General features: G+C 33.7%; 2 protein-coding genes across 3 annotated transcripts; both read right to left on the bottom strand.

Moving 5' to 3' along the window:
* Positions 1–5,486: 5,486 nt before the first annotated feature.
* On the bottom strand, positions 5,487–6,152 carry LOC129806451 (ubiquitin-60S ribosomal protein L40-like). Its single transcript, XM_055855047.1, has one exon. The coding sequence runs from the start codon at positions 6,062–6,064 to the stop codon at positions 5,666–5,668; it is 399 nt and encodes a 132-aa protein (XP_055711022.1). The 5' UTR covers positions 6,065–6,152; the 3' UTR covers positions 5,487–5,665.
* Positions 6,153–10,826: 4,674 nt separating this feature from the next.
* LOC129806433 (sorting nexin-6) lies at positions 10,827–18,285 on the bottom strand. Of its 2 annotated transcripts, none has more exons than XM_055855023.1 (5): positions 18,152–18,285; positions 17,693–17,968; positions 17,064–17,630; positions 11,523–11,705; positions 10,827–11,295 (listed from the first exon to the last, which is right to left on the bottom strand). In XM_055855023.1, the coding sequence occupies exons 1-5, from the start codon at positions 18,260–18,262 to the stop codon at positions 11,095–11,097; spliced, it is 1,338 nt and encodes a 445-aa protein (XP_055710998.1). In that variant the 5' UTR covers positions 18,263–18,285; the 3' UTR covers positions 10,827–11,094. The 2 variants fall into 2 exon arrangements, with proteins under 2 accessions (XP_055710998.1, XP_055710999.1); XM_055855024.1 differs by lacking the exon at positions 10,827–11,295 and adding an exon at positions 11,302–11,445 and having other exon boundaries at positions 18,152–18,271.
* Positions 18,286–18,400: the final 115 nt, after the last annotated feature.

Genomic DNA, 18,400 nt, shown 5'->3' with positions numbered 1-18,400 from the left:
GTTTTTCAGATGTACTCGTACCTCATTAATATAATATTTGAATATTTTATGTCTAACCTTTCGTAATTTTCTATTAAATTTCGCATTTAACTACGCAGATTCGTTCCGGCAGTATCTCTGGACAATATCCCACCTTTCAACTTTTTGTAATTTGCCATTATAACCTAAATTATGAATTATCAAAAAACTGATTATTTCTTGTTATTTATCATCACTTTTACTCCTATATATTTAACATTGACAGCCTTAAAAATGTACAAATTCCCCATTTGCCTATCAAATGACATAAGCTCAAAATGTAACCGGTTTACATAAAGTTGGTTGCACGTTTTCACCATTTTGAATTAGTTTTTTTAATGAGGCAACAAACTTTTGATTTTTCAAAAATGACCAACTTTTGGAAAATAATTATTTTTGATATGAAATATAATTAATTATTTTTTTTGAAAATTATAAATAATATCTACGGATTACAAGGAACTCATCTGCAAAAAGAAAAATTTGGAAAAGTATTTTTTTCTATCATTTTTTTCACTTGATTTCTCAAACATTCATTAGGCAACAAACTATTGACACTCACTGTATTTATTTTGATACGAAAATCATTTTTATTTTCACATCTTCCTTCTAAATCCTAAACATTCCTCATATCAATTCCTCTCCCTATTCCCAATCCTTCCTTCCTTCCATGGTCCTTCCGTCGGGGGCAGGGACTATGTCCCACGCTCCCCTGTGCCCTCCGGTGAGGGCACTCCATCGGTGGTTGGGTGCATGGGATTGGGGGGAGGCTTCCAAGTTTGAAGGATGATCCAGGCAGCTCTGGTGTATCGGGAGACCCCTGGGTGGCTCAAATGGGTGGCTGTGGTGCTGGCGGTGGAGTAGCCCACGGACGGAGATGTTTTCTCCTCGAAGGTCCGTGGTGGAAGAGATGGAGCTGGGCAAATTTTTCTCTTAGCACTCCGCAAGTCCTCCAATTCTCTCCGCTTTGGGCGACCTCGTCGCCTCGTCATAAAATCACCACCAATACACTCCGAGAAAATGTTGTACACGCAACAATTTTTACCATGAAAATCGTGTTTATAAATTCCACCAAATGGATAATAATTTCAGAGTAAATATTCCAAGTTCATTTTAATAGAACTTCTTCTTCTCTTCTTTAAAGTTTTTGTAGGGGCCGGACGTCTCTTGACATCCACACAGCCCATTTTAATAGAACGACGTCTTGAGGAAAGTGCCGAAAATTCATAATATTTTCTATAGAAATTCTGCAGAAAATTCTGCAGAACTTTCATACAATGATCGGATCCACCTTACGTCCGGCCCCTACAAAAACTTTAAAGAAGAGAAGAAGAAGAAAGATCCACCTTAGAATAAAATTCTGTAGAAATTCTGCAGATTTTTCAGCAGTTAGAAATTCAAATCTGACAAATTGCTACAGAATTCTGCATATTTTCTTCGAGTGGGATATTGAGAATTACGGTTTTTAGAGCAGATTTTCGACTTTTTGAAAAAACGGAATATCGTAAATTTTGAAATAACAAGTCAATTTGAGGTTATGAAAAATAAAATTCAGTGAATTCAGTCATGGATTTTTTTAGAAAACAACTACTAAATAAACCTTCAAAAAAGCACACTTAAGTCATTTCATTTTTAAAATGTTTAAAGTAATAGTAAAATTGACTGTCTATGGCTTTTTACTCCAATATATTTAATCAAAATGTGAATTTTTAGGTCAAAGGTGTGCAAGAACCGTTTGAAACCGAATAAACGTCAAATGAAACTTGTACGTCATTGGTCAAAACGCTACGGGTTAGCCTATCGTTTTTTTTTTGGTCCAAATTTTTTTTTGTCGAGATTTTGTAAATTCTGCAATGAAAATCAATTAAGTAGAACGAGTAGAACGATTTTAAGTATTCTGCGTTTATTTCATCCAAAAATATTGAGAATTGCGATTTTTCCGGTACACCTTTTAGATCAGGAAAATTTCATGAAATCAAAATTCGCATCCCTTTCTTTCTCAAATCTATTGCATAAGTCTATCCCACTCTTTCACACTCTTCTTCTTCTTGTAAACATCATTATAAATTAAATTTAGCTTTTGAATACTGAGGGAGGCGCGTTGAAGCGTCGAAAGCTTTGGCAAAGAATTTTGTGTTTTCCTGTCCTGAATGGGCCTGAAAGGATTGCACCCCTTATGCATCCGGAGGAGTTCATCTCCTTGACTTTCTTATGCTATTGCTGCCGTCAGTAATCTACCAAAAACTTTTCGAGATTCACTCAAATCGCTTAAGTGCGAAAATAATTTTAATTGCTTCAAATTTAAATGACTTTTTCTCCAAAAATTAGGCAATATGCATTTGGTTTGTGAGTCCCGTGGAAAGAATAAGAAGAAAAATCTCAGTTAAAAGCTGTAAAATCTGGGAATTTCACAATTTCCCGGGAAAACCAAAAAAGTGATTACTCATCATTTTCCACACTCAAGTGACGGTTCTTGTTTTAGTATTCCTTCAGTGGCACATCAAATCAGTTTACAATGCAGATCGTGGTGAAGAAAGTGAGAGAAATGCTGACCCAGTTCGGTGAATCTGGAGAAGAGATCACACTGGAAGTGGAAGGAACAGATACAATTGCGGAAGTTAAAGCCAAAATCAAACAAAAGATGGGAATTGATCCAGACAAACAATGCCTGACCTTTGACAGGCAGTACCTACAGGATCCCTACACGGTATCGGACTACAAAATTCAACAGGGCAACAAAATCTTCCTAGCAATTAGCTGCCCGCCTCTCTGTGGATGCTTTCTGCAAAGTACTCCCCCGAGGAAGTGATCTGCAGGAAAAAGAATCTCAAAGACCTTCCGGGACATGTTGGTGATTTTATTTGCATTCTTTCATGTATTTGGAATAATTAAGGTGTATTTTTTATAAATAAAAACCTAAACTCCGAAAAGTAGGTGGTTTGAACAATCTCTATTCAAATGGAATAACGGATAGAAACCATTGTTGTAACGAACTAAGAAGGTGTACTCACATAGCGGTTGGAGTTGGAGTATTGGGGTTTTTGAGCACTCCAGGATTAATCCTCTATTGTAGTGTCAAGGGTGTAGCAAAGATTTTAGTAAGAGGAGTGGCCAAATTGAATGATTATCCCCAAAAAAAAATCGTTTTTCGAACACAAAAGTGTTTTCCCGAAAATTTATAATGATTAGGGGAGACTGGGGCAAAAAGTCACAAATCGAAAAATTCAAAATTCAATATCTTCCAAGGTAAAAAAAGATAGTGGCTGTTCAGGATGAACATTTTTAGGATAATAATAACTTTTGTAAATCAGTTATTGTAAAATACTCTACTAAAGATCGGCATTGAATAAATGAGCAGTAAAAAGTTAAAATTGATCAGTAACAAAAAAAATTGAAAAACAGCGATATTATCGTCCAAATTTTGGCAAAGGGAAAATAAAGGGCTTTTCACTCTATATGGAACTATTTTAAATGTTAAATGTATAAATTAGGCCCATTTTTGTAAAGATTTAAGTTTTTTACTGACCATAATTAGATATTTTACTGCTCATTTTTAATTTTTTACTGCCCATTTAGAATCTTATACTGCTCGTTTGTTTTTTGCCCTAAAGATCCACGCGATTTAAATTTAATTGACTTGAAAATTTTACAAAGTTCTGAGGTTAATAGTTGCTAAATTAATAGATTCTATATAAAATCAATGTTACTACACTATTTTTATGACCTTTAAAAACTATAATAGTAATATAAAAATCTTTTTTGAATAATATTCTTTCTAATATTAAGCAAAAAAGTTGAGCTATTTTCACTTAAAAATAGCACAACTTTGGCACGCAATTAAACAGCTTTTAGGTCACTTTTTCTAGATATAATTAGATAGATAGATAGATAGATAATTTATAATTTATTCATCACAATGTCTGAGAAGTGTCAGTATTATTTTAAGAGTGCAATTTTGTTCATTTTTGGATATGTTTTAGAAATTACCCAGGCGGACATTTGACCATATACAAAAATTCCATTGAATCATTCCAAATAACGGTTTTTTGAAGGTCAAAAGTTTCAAAAGGCTCTAAAGAGAGCATTTATCAGGCGAATGGGGTCATGTTTGGGCTCGTTGGAAAGGTCTTGGAATTTACAATAAAACTGAACCGATTCCAATCGGTTCTGAACCGGTAATGAACCGGTTCATAGTCGATAACTAATTTTTATCCGAAAGTCAATTATATTTAATTTCAAAATAATTTTGGAGGATCTTTTGAATGATTTATTAATCGTTTCAAATCGGTTTAGAACCGGTATTGTAAATGATGCGAAAATACTTTTGAGGTATAGAATCTAAGTCATTAAGTTCGAGCATTTCGCAAAGCCTGGGACGCTTTGATACCCGTTTTTACGAATTTAGACAAATGGTTAGAAAAACATTTTCATGGATCTGTAAATCTTTTTAATGGAGAAAATTGCATTTGAAGCTTTCTAAAATAATGTCTCAAAACGAAGTTTCTTAGACCAAAATATCTTTTAGACTCTATCGACATAAATCTTATTTTAATCCGATTTTTATAATTTTAAGTATTCAGATAGTTCATAAATAGTCTTCAAATTAGTTTTTCAAATGGAAATATTAGCCAGTTTTAGTTTGTTTGTTTTTTTTTTGAAACTTCCTTAGGAAGATTTTAGTAAGTTTTCCGTTTAAAAACCATCCTTAATCCATTTCTTTCCAATTATCTAAAATGTGAATTATCTGAATGAAAGGAAATGTTCTTTTTGATGTGTTTGAAATTAAAAATTTAATTTATGATTATACTCAATGTTTCGGCGGTGATAGTAAGCTGAAAGATTGCTATAGGCCACCAAAAAGACGTTTTCCTGAAGAAAATGCAGTAATAAAAAATATTTCTCAATATTTGAGCCCGATCGGAAGACATGTAATCTCACGAGAATTGCAATAGCTGTGATTTTTAATATTTTCACATCTCACCTAAAACGCCTAAAACTATTATTATTTTGTAACTTAGTTTAACAACAAGACAAATATTTTTTTTAATGAGGTAAGTAATCCATAATTCGTTATTGTTTCCAAAAATTATTCTTACAAGTTCAATTTAGAATTCATGTAATATCTTCAAAAGCAAAATTCCTTTATTAAATATATTTAAAAGAAAAGTTTAGAAATAATTTGTCAATTTATTTCTTTGGCAAAATTTTTTTAGCGTGGAGAAACCTCTTTTTAAAGAAATAACATCTTTTTAACGAACTTCAGCAAACCTTTGCGTATAATTCTTGTTACCCTTGTCACTATCCTGATTTACAAAATGATCAGGAAACTCTCCTCACCAAGAACTTGAAATGGAAATGGAAGGAATTGATTTAACGTCTGAAAAGGGAATAAAAAATTGGCGGGAAATCTCCGGACTTATATGATTATTTTTTCTTCTTCATGTTTATTTGAAAAACTTATAAAATTCTCCGGAGTTAAGAAATTTTATTTGAATTTTCAAAAAAGAAAAGGTTTTATCAAATACTTTTACAATTCAATTCACAAAGATCACAAGATCATTTAGATGAAAATTCACAGTTTTTTCCGTCTTCTGGGAATCTCTCTTTGGCTGATTTTGGGGCTTTTAACATTTCCTGGACAAAGGGTTTATGGTCGATGAACTTTGAGCTTCTTCTTGGCCCGGAGATCATTGGAATGCCCGCACTTCCTGTTGCGGCAATTTGTGGCTCTGGGATGGAGCCTTGCGTAGCACTTCCTGCAGATCATCTTGTCACAGTTGTACTTCTCAGCCAGCATCCTCAGAGAAGGTGGCAGGAGCCCACCAAGAAGCCTCAGGGCCAGGTGAATGGTGCTGTGTTCCTGTATGCTGTAGTCAGAGACTCTGTGAATATCCTGCAGGGGCTTTCCAACATAAGTCAGGCACTGTTCTTCCTCCGGAGTTCCATCTTTGTCTCGGATTTTACTTTTTATCCTCTCAATTGTATCTGTTCCTTCCACTTCCAGTGTGATGTCCTTGCCAGTCACTGTCCTCACGAATACTTGCATCGTGAATGGAGATTCTTCGCACAAAATTATCACTAAAAAAGAGCAGCACTTTCAGGTGCAACGAGTACTTAATGATTAATCTACTTGATGAAATTCTTCCCCCTTTTTATATTGGAAGATACCAAAGAATTTCACAATTTGGCGCCATCAACTGCGAGAATTCTGCAAGAATGGCGCGAAGACAAATCATATACCCGATACCCCATCACAAAAATGTTGCATATGCGCAGGAGATTTCCTTCGAATCTATACAAGACCGCAATAGCGATCGCTCAGAATAAGAAACGAATAACTCGCAGTAGGCAAATTTTACATGCAGAGTTTAGGATGGATTTTTGAGATTTAAAATCTCTATAACTTTGAAAATAATTATCTCTCAAGTATAATATTCACAGGAGAGAGGGTATAGGGGAGACTGAGGCAAAAAGTTACAAAACGGATATTTTATTTTTTTACAAGCTACTCGATCGCTTCAAAAATTTCTAATTAGCGCAGTTTTATAGGAAATTTACCGCTCTACAATTTTGTGAGAGTAATTTTGCTCTATTTTGTAAGGAAATACGTTTATCGAACCAATTTCTAAAAGGTAATTTTGTGACTATTCTCAAAAATGTTGGGGCAAATAGTACCAGACATTGGGTATTATCACATTTTGATTCGCTTCATTACGGACTTCCGTAAATTTGAAAAAAATACCTAGAGGACATATTTTCATAGAAAATTTATTCATCTACATCTACACCTTTGTAAAACACCGTTTTCTCTGCGAGAAAAGTGAGAAAACGAGAAAAGCGTTTTTCAAGCTACAGTAGAGTCTCTCAAATATGAATCTCTCAAATTCGAACGCCGCCGTTTGGATTCAAAATGTCAATTGTGAGGTTATGTTAGAAAGTTCGTATTCTTGGTGAATGAAAATCATATTTATGTGCTTCTTCCTGAATGTTTACATACATTATGGTCGTGTAAAATGAAAAGGAAGTATTTTACCACTAAGGCTTGCAAGAAAGTACGGGAATTTGATTCAAAGTACAATTTAATCTCACACAAATTTCGTTAGTTTTGAAAAAATCGTTCGAATTTGGGAGGTGAGAAATGTCAAAAAAAAACCCCTAGCGTTCGAATTTAGGAGACTCTACTGTATTTTAGGAAAAACACACAAAAGACAGCAAATCGTTTGACCAATGCAAACAACAAGAGGCGAGACATGATAATGACGTTTCTTTTCGCCGAGAGACATCAGAAATTGCTTCGCTTTTTTGTTACTTTTTGCTCTATACCTTTTGTTACTTTTTACCCCAAATGGCCATTTTTAATAAAAGGATTTCTAAAGAAAAGAACTTTTGTGAAATTCTAAAATAAATAGCGAATTCGTATTCAAAAAAAAATCCAAATTATTTAGAAAATATTCACCAGTGCATCAATTTTGGAAAATAGGTAGGTAATAATTGTTATCTTCTGCAAGGAAAATATTTCAAAAACAGGGCTAACAATTTCGATATTTTTTATTTTCTAAATTCCTTGTTCGAATTCTAAGAAACTTACGACATTGAAGAAGGTCTATGGAGACTATCTATAGAAAAAAATTTGAGCCGCTATCTTTTTTACCTTGGAAGATATTGAATTTTGAATTTTTCGATTTGTGACTTTTTGCTCCAGTCTCCCCTGAAGAAGTATCCAAAAAGCCAATAAAAAGATTTTTGTAAAAAATCGAGTTGCTCGACTTATATTCTGAGTCGTCCATATATTTAAATTTAAAATAACTTCAGTACTAACTGTCCATAATGCTGTTCTAATAATATAGTTAAGAAGAACAACAAAAGGCCTTAGTGTTGACTTTATAAAGTTTAGTGAAAAAGGTGTTCAAGAGTTGTCATATTTTTTATTTCTCTTTTGAAAAAAGAAAATCCCAGTGAAAAAAAATCTAAAAATAGAGAGAGAAAAAGCATCTTTAAAAAATAAGCAGAAAAATGAAAAATGCGAACAAAATATCTTGCCACATAAATATCACAAAAATATGAACTAAGAATAAAAACTGATACGAAAAAATAAGTTTAGGCTCATAAAATAGTACATAAAAGTTAAATGAAATTCTTAATTTTTTTTCAAGCCATAAACAACAAAAGAAAAAGAAACTGAGAGGTGAAATCAAAAAGAAGAGGTTCTTATCACATAAAGAAATAGCAAAGCGTCTCAGCTTTAATAACCTGAGCTTTTTTTTTTCAGATCGAAAAATTTTTGTCCAATTTCGAAAATAAAAAAAGAAATTACGGATTTTGCATGTTTTGAGGGATTTTTTGTTAAAAATTTAGATTGGAGCTTAATTTTAACCCTTTCGCGTCATTAGGGTCATATATGACCCGGGGAAAAAACGATTTTTTTTACTATTTACATTAATTGAAATCTATCGTTTTGTGCACGACATCATAATAGAAGGATGTAAGATTCTTGGCTAATTTTCTCAAGACTCCAAATATTCAGGAAAAGAAAATATTTGAGATCAAAAATCACGAATTTCGAACTTTGTGAAATGACTTTTCTTTTTCAAATTTTTTTATATTCATTTATATTTTTTTTAGAAACACAAAATAGAATATCCAAAGATTGTATATTGCATATTTTGATATAATAAACTACTCTCAATTTTCCAGAAAAGCGTGTAGAATTTTCCGGGTCATATATGACCCTATTGTCGGCAAGGGTAACAGTGTTTTCGTCCCAAACCTATAGCGAAATGTAGTTGGGACATTGTTTTTCTTTGTGAAATGCAGGTGGGACATCTTGCTCCTAGACATTTCATCTTATATCTGATGGATTATAACATATTTTGCAATATTTTAGAGTATTCTGCAAGCGTCTCATATTGTGCAATTGTATTGTGTGTGAATAAATATGTGGATAAGTTTATTTTTGCCAAATTACCACTCAAAATATTGTGATAGTGACTGTTCAAGGGATTACCAGGAAGATTCATTGAACACCACGAGTACTGTGTTCATCAAGACAATCCAGTTTGCCATGGTTTCGGCCAAATTAATAATTTCAAGCAAAAAAAAACTCTTAAAAAGCCCGTGATACAGATTTTGAAAATGGTATGTACACTTCCCTTGAGGACAACAGGGTCATATATGACCCGGGGTTTTTCCGAGTTTTCACGCAATGGATTTTTTTTTTCCTCTCTGAACTATTATATTTGATCATAAAGCATTAGGAAAAACTCAATTTTACATGAATTCATCTGCTGCATAAAAGTGTGACACAAAAGAGTTAAAGTTATCATTTTTCATGTTATTTTTACACTTAAAAAAGGTGTAAAATTTACATTAAAAAATGTTGATATATTTTTACACCTGAAAAGTGTTAAAGTTATGATCAAAAAAAAGTTAATCGTACCTCATTTTTTTCACAGTGAAGAAATTTGATTGAATTTATCAGGGACACTAGAAGAGATAAGGAAAGGCGAAGCTTCTCAGAAAGTAAGATTAGATAAAAGATAAAATGTCACGCCATTAACAATTAATTAATTATTTTCAGATTCCTATCAATCTGAAATCTGATTCAATCGTTCTGTTCCATCTATAGTGATAATAAAGTTTGTTGAAACAAATGAAATCTGATTCGGAACAATCTATTATAGATGTTTTGCTCTGAAGGTTGATCACCAAGCTAAGACGACGGTGGACGCTTTTACAATTCAAGGGCTAGCTCATTCCAGCCTATACTGACAAGAGTTTATTCCGGTTTTACGAAACAATTTTCGGGTGTTTCAATTTTTGCGATGCATTTTTTTAGGGTTTATCGATGCAATTTTGAGTTATTCGAGTTTCGCAATTTAAGTTTTAAGTTTCTCGGGTGTCTCGAAATAATTTCTGGGTTTGTCAATAAAATTTATGGATTCCTTGGGTTTCGCAAAATAATTTTTGGGTTTCTTGGATTTTTTGAGTTTATAGAGAATTTCATGCTATTGCTGGATTATTCGAGTTTCGTGGAAAATATTTTGGGTAAGTTTCGCAATGCAGTCTTTTATGTTTTTTTTCGAATTTCACTTCATAGACGTCCGCAGTAATTATTTCTCCATGTTTCAAGAACTTATAATGCACTAAACTTAATTAATCCCATCGAATACAGAGCGTGTACCTGGAACCATGAAAAGTTAAGACGTTGTGCGACTAACTCCATGTTTTCTCACAGAAAAAAATATTTTGTAAAAATGTTCGTAAATGTTTGTGAATTCCTATGGGGGAGTTACGAAATGCTCGTGAATCGTATAACCCACAAACAAGTTCGTAAAAGTTTGTACTTTTTCACAAACATTGTTCGTAATATAATCATTTGACAAACATTTTTTGTACTTTTACAAACATTTGTTCGTAAATGTTCGTAAACATACAAAAAAAATGTTCGTAAAATTTTGTCATTTGTTCGTAAATGTTTGTAAAATGTTCGACAGGAAAACAAACATTTACGAACAAATGACAAAATTTTACGAACATTTTTTGTGTGTTTACGAACATTTACGAACAATTTTACAAAATATTTTTTTCTGTGTACGCTTAGGTTATCATTAGGTATTCACTTTTCATCTCCAGTGACAATCTTTTCTGCCGTTAGAGCACTACGTAACACTTAGAATAATACTAAAAGTCGGACATTACTGAAAATCGGAATTGGAGCTGTTTCTTAAGTGTCCGCCTTTCCCAACTTTACCCTAGTTTTCAATTGCTGAAAAAGGCTGTCTATAAAATATTTCTAAATCAAAAAAATCTTTTCATGTACAAATATTTTATTGTATAGATAATATATTTCCAAATATAATGCGTACGAATATATATTCAAAATACATTTAATTTATTCTCTTTTTTTTATAATTCGTGAATGGAATTCATATGATATCTTTATGCAATAAATGCAAGAAAATAATAGAGGAGAAAAATATTAACATTTCCTTTGAAGGATCTCACAGGAAATTGTCTTTTACTAAATAGAAAAAAAAAACTTCAACAAAAGCCGATATAACGTTATTTGTCCAGTTTTCAGGCATCCTTGAGCGACAGGAGACTCTGACGGAGGAATTCATACTGTGTCTTGGCATGTTTTCCCTCCAGTTCCGCCAATTCGATGAGACTCTTTTTGAAAGCAGCCACACGACGTGCCCGGAAACCCACCAACTCTTGCTTCCCATGAGCTGACATCGTCTCAAATTTCTGACAAGCCTGAGTCTGAGCATTTTCCGCCTGAAACACAAATTTTCTAAAACTATTACCCCCCAAAACTATTCACAATGCCCCAAATAAAACCAAAAAGAAGCAAGTTTGTTTTTTTTTGAGTTTTTTGAATGGATTGTTATGATATTTTTTTCTCTTTACCTCTTGCACTTCCAGAGGCTGCATTGTTTTAGTTAATAAATGTGCTTAAGTGCTTAATTCAATCACGCAGAAATTTCATTATTAGATTTACTTACCGCATGGACGTCTTTATTTTTGGCTCGGGCTCTCTCCAGATTCCTATTAGCAGCCTCATAAGCTGCCAGGCAACGAAGACGACGGATGAGGAGAGCCTTGGCTGCGTGACTATCACGTTGGTAGTAACGCAGAGTATCTCCTAGCTTCAAGTCCTGATCACTAGACACACGCCCTTCCATGTTCTGCGAACCAATGAAAAATATCGACGATCAATATTTTCTTATACAATCCTCATTCTGAAAGTTAATTTTGTAGACGCTTTCGAAAAAAAATCTGGAAAACTCTTGTAAATACTCTCAAATTGACATATTTTTGGAGAAAATATGATTTTTTCCAATAAAAAACATCTCGACAGAAGTATATCTTTAAGTGAAAATAAATTTCATATGATTTTTTTTCTGGAAAAAACGTACTGAATTTTACGCGTTCTTCCTAGGAATTTTCCAGACTTGTTGGAAATCTTCCCAAACTTTTCTTTACAAATTTTCCAATAAAACATCTCGACTGAAGTATATCTTTAAGTGAAAATAAATTTCAAATGATGTTTTTTCTGGAAAAAAAGTACTGAATTTTACGCGTTCTTCCTAGAATTTTCCAGAATTGTTGGGAATCTTCCCAAACTTTTCCTTACAAATTTTCCAATAAAACATCTCGACTGAAGTATATCCTTAAGTGGAAATAATTTTCATACAGATTTCCCTGGGAAATCTACTGAATTTTTCCCGTCCAAGAATTTTGTTAGATTTTTCTCTTCGAATTTAAAAACAAAAAAGATTTGTTTTGAAAGGATATCCCAAATATATTCCTCCTAAAACTTGTCGCGGACCTTCTTTGACTCAGCGTGAAACGTGCATTGTAAGTCATGTTGCAAAATCTGCTTTTAGCAAATTACTCGAAAAAAATCATGCTAAACCATTTTTAAAGGATTTTGCATCAAAATCAACATTGAACAATCTAAAGTACCTTGCTGCATGCACTAAAACGTTTTTGAATTTCTACAAATTCAAAACCTCATCCAAGAAACATCGAAATGCATTTATAAAACATGGACAAGTTAATAGAAATAGAGGATTACTTTATGAAGTACAGTAGACTCTTCCTCATTCGGGCATATGGGGCCAAATTTCATCTAAATTATCGAGAGATTTGGACATCAAAATCATTGTAAATTCCACTAAAAGCGCTTAAATATAAAGAATTACGATAAAACAAGAGGAACTACAGCGAATTTGAACAGATTTGCTTTAAAATCAAACATAAAAATTGTCAACAAAATTTTGCGCCCGATTGAAAGAGAGCCGATTGAGTGAGAGTCTGTCTACTGTACAAAAACTTTTTTTCGAAATATGGAAACGCAACCCAGATTCTAAGTTACGTACACATGAAATATTTCCATAAACTCGGCAAATTATTTACAAAAAGCAAAAACATCTCTAGGAATGAGAAAACGCAACGCATTCGAGAAGCACAAAAATGTATCCGTATCTATTAAATACGTATTTAATATTGTAAAAGCACAGACACCATTGCCAATAAACATAAACACTGAAATCATTTCGAGAAATGCATCCAAGAAACATGGAAATGTTTGCAGAGACATGAAAATGTTTCTAGAAACATGAATTTATTTCTAGAAACATGAATATATTTCTAGAAACCTGAAATCGTTTACAGAAACGCGAAAATTATTCTTTAAACACGAAAAGCACCAGGATTTCGGTCAAAATAGGCCTATGGCCTAAGACCTGAGCAAAGGGATTTAAGGGGGGGAACAAAAAAAAAAAAACGAAAAGCATTCTAGATTTTAGATGCCCCGCAATGTTTCACGAAATACGCTTAAAGCGGTAACGGTTTTAAGAAATCTCATAAACGCATTAAGAAGCACGGAAAATATCATAGAAATACAAAATAAAATGAGCATGGAAGGGCCTTTCAAACTTTTCTAAAAATACTATAATGCTTAAAGATATCAGAGAAATGCATGAAAAAGTACGAAAACGTTGCTAGAAAAGAAGTGAAAACGCATTTGATAAGCATGATGACGTTTCAAAAAAAAAACCAATTACTTCTGTGGAAACTTGAAAATGTTTCTAGAAGTGCGATAAAGTTGCTGGAAATTAAACGCAAAACTAAAAAACACAAAATGTTTCTATACGAAAATATTTCAGAAACCTAGAATCCATAAACGCGGAAACGCATCCGAGAAGCACAAAAACGTATTCAATAAAATACGGATTAATTTATAGAAACACAGGCGGACACGTTCCTATAAACACGATGATGTTCGTAGAAAAGCATCTAAGAAATGCTGAAACATTTCTAGAAACGCTAAAATGCGTCTATAAATCACATACAGGGTGGCTGAAAAAAAATGCAACAACTTTCAGAGCGCATAGCTGTCAAACCGCTGGTGACAGCGGTTTCATATTTTGCATAGTGCTTGTTCATTTTATTGGCTAAAAGCCTAAAAATGCATTTTCGATAATATTTTGTAAAACTTTTTTAAACCGTGGAATTCAAACGTGACAATTTAATGTCACTATAATTTGCAAGAAATGCGGAAGCAGCTATCGTTAGGGCTCTTTAAAACCCTGAATGTAATTAAACTTTCCGTTTTTCGAAACATAATTTGGTACAGGGATACTAGTTACATTTTAAAATGCTTTGGTGGAGGTCTGAAAAAATTGCTTCATCGTTAGTCATCGTTCTTAAAGTGTAGAAGCAAATTGAACAAAATCTGCGTCACATTTGCAAACAAACGATGTCTGAGACGCATAGATTCCAAATATCTATTAAATAAATATTGCTAAAGACCCTTTCTATGAAGCCTTAAAAATCCTAAAAAGGACGAGATTTCATCGATCCTCAAAAAAAGTTATGCTCGATCGACGAAGTAAATTCGCTTGCACGTCCCAGAATGTCATTTTTTCTGATAATAAAAATTTTAAATTGAGCAATTGATGTGCAAATAAAATAATTGTATCTATCTGAAGGAAAGTTCATACGATAATTTAAACGTTCGAATGACCATCGGAAGTCAAGGACCACCTTATTTAAAGGTTTGGACTTCGTTGAAGACAAATTATCGCTTTCCACTGGGGTTCTTAGGCTATACCGTCAAAATGAATGCCAATGTGTTTGTGGAAATTGTCTTGGAAGGAGTGTTGGAGTCGTGGACAAACAAAAATTTTAGTAAGAAGTAATGTAAGTTCGATCAAGACTCGACAACGTCGCAGAAATTACGCGCCGAACAAGATTTGGCTAAAAAAATGTTTCACACTTCATTTTGGGAAAACAAACGATCTCCACAATTCTTCGATGCAGAATCGTTTGACTTCTCCAAAAGAGGAATTTTGTTGGTCAAGGTTGGGACTAAAAAGTAGCAAAGTGTCGATGAGCTGAAAGCAGCCCTTCTTCGTGAATAGCAGGACTTTCAGAAAGCTGACATTCGTGCAAACTACGATGCATTTTCTGACAGACTTAAGACCATAATTAAGTCAAAATAAGATCGTATTGAACAAAACCGATAATATTCTAAAATTTTGATGTTATTTACTACCATTTTTTCTTTATTTCAAAAAAGTTTAACAAAAAATGAGGATAATACAGCGCTTTAGTTGCATTTTTTTCAGCCACCCTGTATATAAAAAAGTAGAATTTGGGCTGAAAAATTCAATATTCAAAGAAGAAACCCCTTTCAGAACAGATCACACCGGAAACAGACCACAATTCGTACCAAAAATATTCCCTCAGCATTATTTTCAGTTTTTCTGACTCATAATAATATTTACTAATAGTAAGGTAAAGTACCCTGTAGTCGGCCGGTTTCTCAACTCGGCCAGTGCGACTATTTATTCAATTTACTTAGATTTGTTATAATATGGTCTTACCGATTTAACATTATAAGGTGTATTATATTATATATAATGTAAATCAGTGAAAATTTCATAGAAGTTGACTGTAAAACGTTAAAAAATTGGTTAAATAATTCAACTGGCCGAGTTGAGAAACCGACTGACTAGAGGGTACTTTACCTTATATAGCTTATGTTAAATGATTATTAAAAGATTAGATCAGTTTTAGAATGTGGGGCTACTTTTGCATTTTTGTCCAAAAAGATAATTTTTGACTGATCCTCAAATTATAAATTTTGTAGCTCATGTATTTTCTCACACCTTGTTTAAAACTGTTCTTAGGTTTATATGAAACTATTTCAATCAATATAACTATGGATATTACAGCGTTTTCCCGGTCCAAATCACGTGTATTTAAGCTTACGAAGGGTGTATTTAATGTTTTGAACGGTAGTTTATGCCGAAATTTGGTACAGTTACCCTAAAGTATCTAGAAACATGAAAACGCATTCAATGAACATGGATACATTTCAAGAAACATGAGCATTTCTATGGAAATTTAGAAACATTTCTAGAAATACGGCAGACTTGCTAAAAAGACGTCTATAATCCCTAAAACGCATCCAAGAAACACGTTCAGAAACCTGGATAAATTTCTATAAAATCAGAAATGTATCTGGCCTCTGCGAGCACAGTGAAACAGTGAAACATTGAAACAAAAATCATTCCTTTACAGCAATGTTTCTAGAAGCACGAAAAAAATGGAAAGGTTTCAAGGAATACAAACATTTCTATGGGAACTTTAGAACGTTTCTGGAGGTATGGCAAAATTTTATACGAAATTTCTATAAATACAGACACGTTGCTATAAGCACGGAAATGTTTCTGGTGACTTCTGCTTTTTTTTATTTTTTGATGTTTTGCCGTTTCAATGTTTTTGAAACCTTGAAACACTTTAGAAACATGAATATGTTTCTAGAAGCACGAAAATGTTTTTAGAAACGCAAAAGCATTTCATAAAGCCTGGGAATATTTTTATAAGTCAAAACAGTTCAGAATTGTCTCTAATAGTCTCTACACACTAGGAGCAATTTCTTTAAAAAATGTATTTTTAAGCAGAAACGTCAGAATTTTTTAAAAAGCAGAAACTCATCAAAAACTTGGTAATATCGCTACAGTGCTGTCTCTCTATATACACAGTTTGGGTACTTTTTTTGAAATTCCCAACGGTTTTATTCTTTCTTTTAATAAATTATCATTTTTTATTGTTCTAGAATTTCCCGTGTTTTTTTAAATATAATATGATACAGAAAAAATAAAATTAAGAAAACTAAAAACAAGAAAAATTAGTTACCAAGAAAATAATTTTCTTTATTACTTTGTCAAAATGTAAACAAATTGATTTTGAATGCAACCGACACAAAAGCTGTGCATATAGAGAGACAGTACTGTACAATTTTGATTTAAAACACGTTAAATTTCCCATGATTCAAGAAACAGGAATCACATGACAATTTTTTCCCTGATGACTTACCCCTCGAATATTAATAGCAACAAGATTCTATTCAAAAAAAACAAATCTCACGATATTTTTAGGGATTTTAAACTAAATCTGCAGAGGGTATCATTGCAGCAAGATAAGAGGAATTGGAATAAAAAAAATAAATGAATTAATTAAAGACTCACGCGAATTTTTTCAAAGACCTCTGCGACCTTTGCGAGAAATTTCTCCATGGAACCCGCTTCGGCCGTGGAAAGTTCCAGGAGAGACGATGAAATGCGAATGTGAGTGTCTGCAACTTCCTTATGTTTCTTGGTCATTTTTTCGGTTCTCGTAGCCGCCTCCTTGAGCTGCGTGTGGTAGTCCGTGAGGAATTGGAGTTCCTTCTCGAAGAAATCATTGACATCGCGCACAGTAGCACCCAAATAGAGTTCATCGGTAGTCTTCCCTAAGCTCCGCACCAAACCACCCAAAAGATCCATTTTCTTGCGTGGCTTGGCACAGAGATCCTGATCATACTCCAGGAATACTTTGAGATGTTGGTCCTTACGAAAAACTGAGTGACTCGTGAGGCGAGTTAGGAACACTTCATGCATTGCTACAGTCTTTTTGAATGTGGCCAGATACTCAGCCTCCAATTCCTGTTTCATCTTCTTGAATTCCTCCTTTGTCATGTTACCCTCACCCTCACCCAGACGCTGTAGCTTCTCCCGGGAAGCATCGAAATCTGGTCGTGGAGGACACGGAGGAATCTACAAGGAAAATCTAGGTAAATCCCGGGGAAAAAGATTGGAAATTTCCTTCATGAACTTACAATGTATCCGGCATATTCCTCATTTTCCTCAAAACGATCGTGCAACCAGACAAATTCCTCATGCTGTCGCACTACACAAAAGTCTGATTTGGCGTATCCGGGAAGGGATGTCCGGGTGTGAACTGTAAATTTCACACGATCCTTCTCACTCAGTGCATCCGAAATATCCACCAAAAGATTATCATCTGCCAGTGGAACAGCAGATTCCTGAGTTGATGGTGTCCCTTCGGCCATACTGGACTCCTTCTGAGGACTTTCGTTGTCATCAGCTCCGTCCTACCACCAGAAAAACCACTTTCAATTAGCCAGAAATAAAAAAAACTTCCGGAAACAAAGTCAAAATGCGGGTGAGTCATTTAATACGCCTCCCAAAACACAATTTTCCCATGGAAATTCATGGAATTTCTACCGGAATCCTCTTTCAAAGATCCTATCAGAGATACCCCATGTGATATTTACCATCATTTTGATAAATTTCCGTATAAAAATAGAGAAAAACTGGGAAAATCTGGTTTTCTTGAGATAATTTGAAGCAAAAAGTACAACACAAAATGACACTTCTGCTGACATTAGGTGTGTGTGTGGCTTCCGGAATTTTGGGACACTCCGGAATAGCGCGGGAAAATTAAAATTTTAATTATGGCTCCGGGCTCCGGCACACCTTTTTGATCAAGAAAATTTCATGAAGTCGAAATTCGAAACCCTTTC

Source organism: Phlebotomus papatasi, chromosome 3, assembly GCF_024763615.1.
Source record: "Phlebotomus papatasi isolate M1 chromosome 3, Ppap_2.1, whole genome shotgun sequence".
NCBI classification, from domain to species: domain Eukaryota; kingdom Metazoa; phylum Arthropoda; class Insecta; order Diptera; family Psychodidae; genus Phlebotomus; species Phlebotomus papatasi.
The sequence above is the reverse complement of the archived record's forward strand: the minus strand, read 5'-3'. Positions and strand labels throughout refer to the sequence as shown.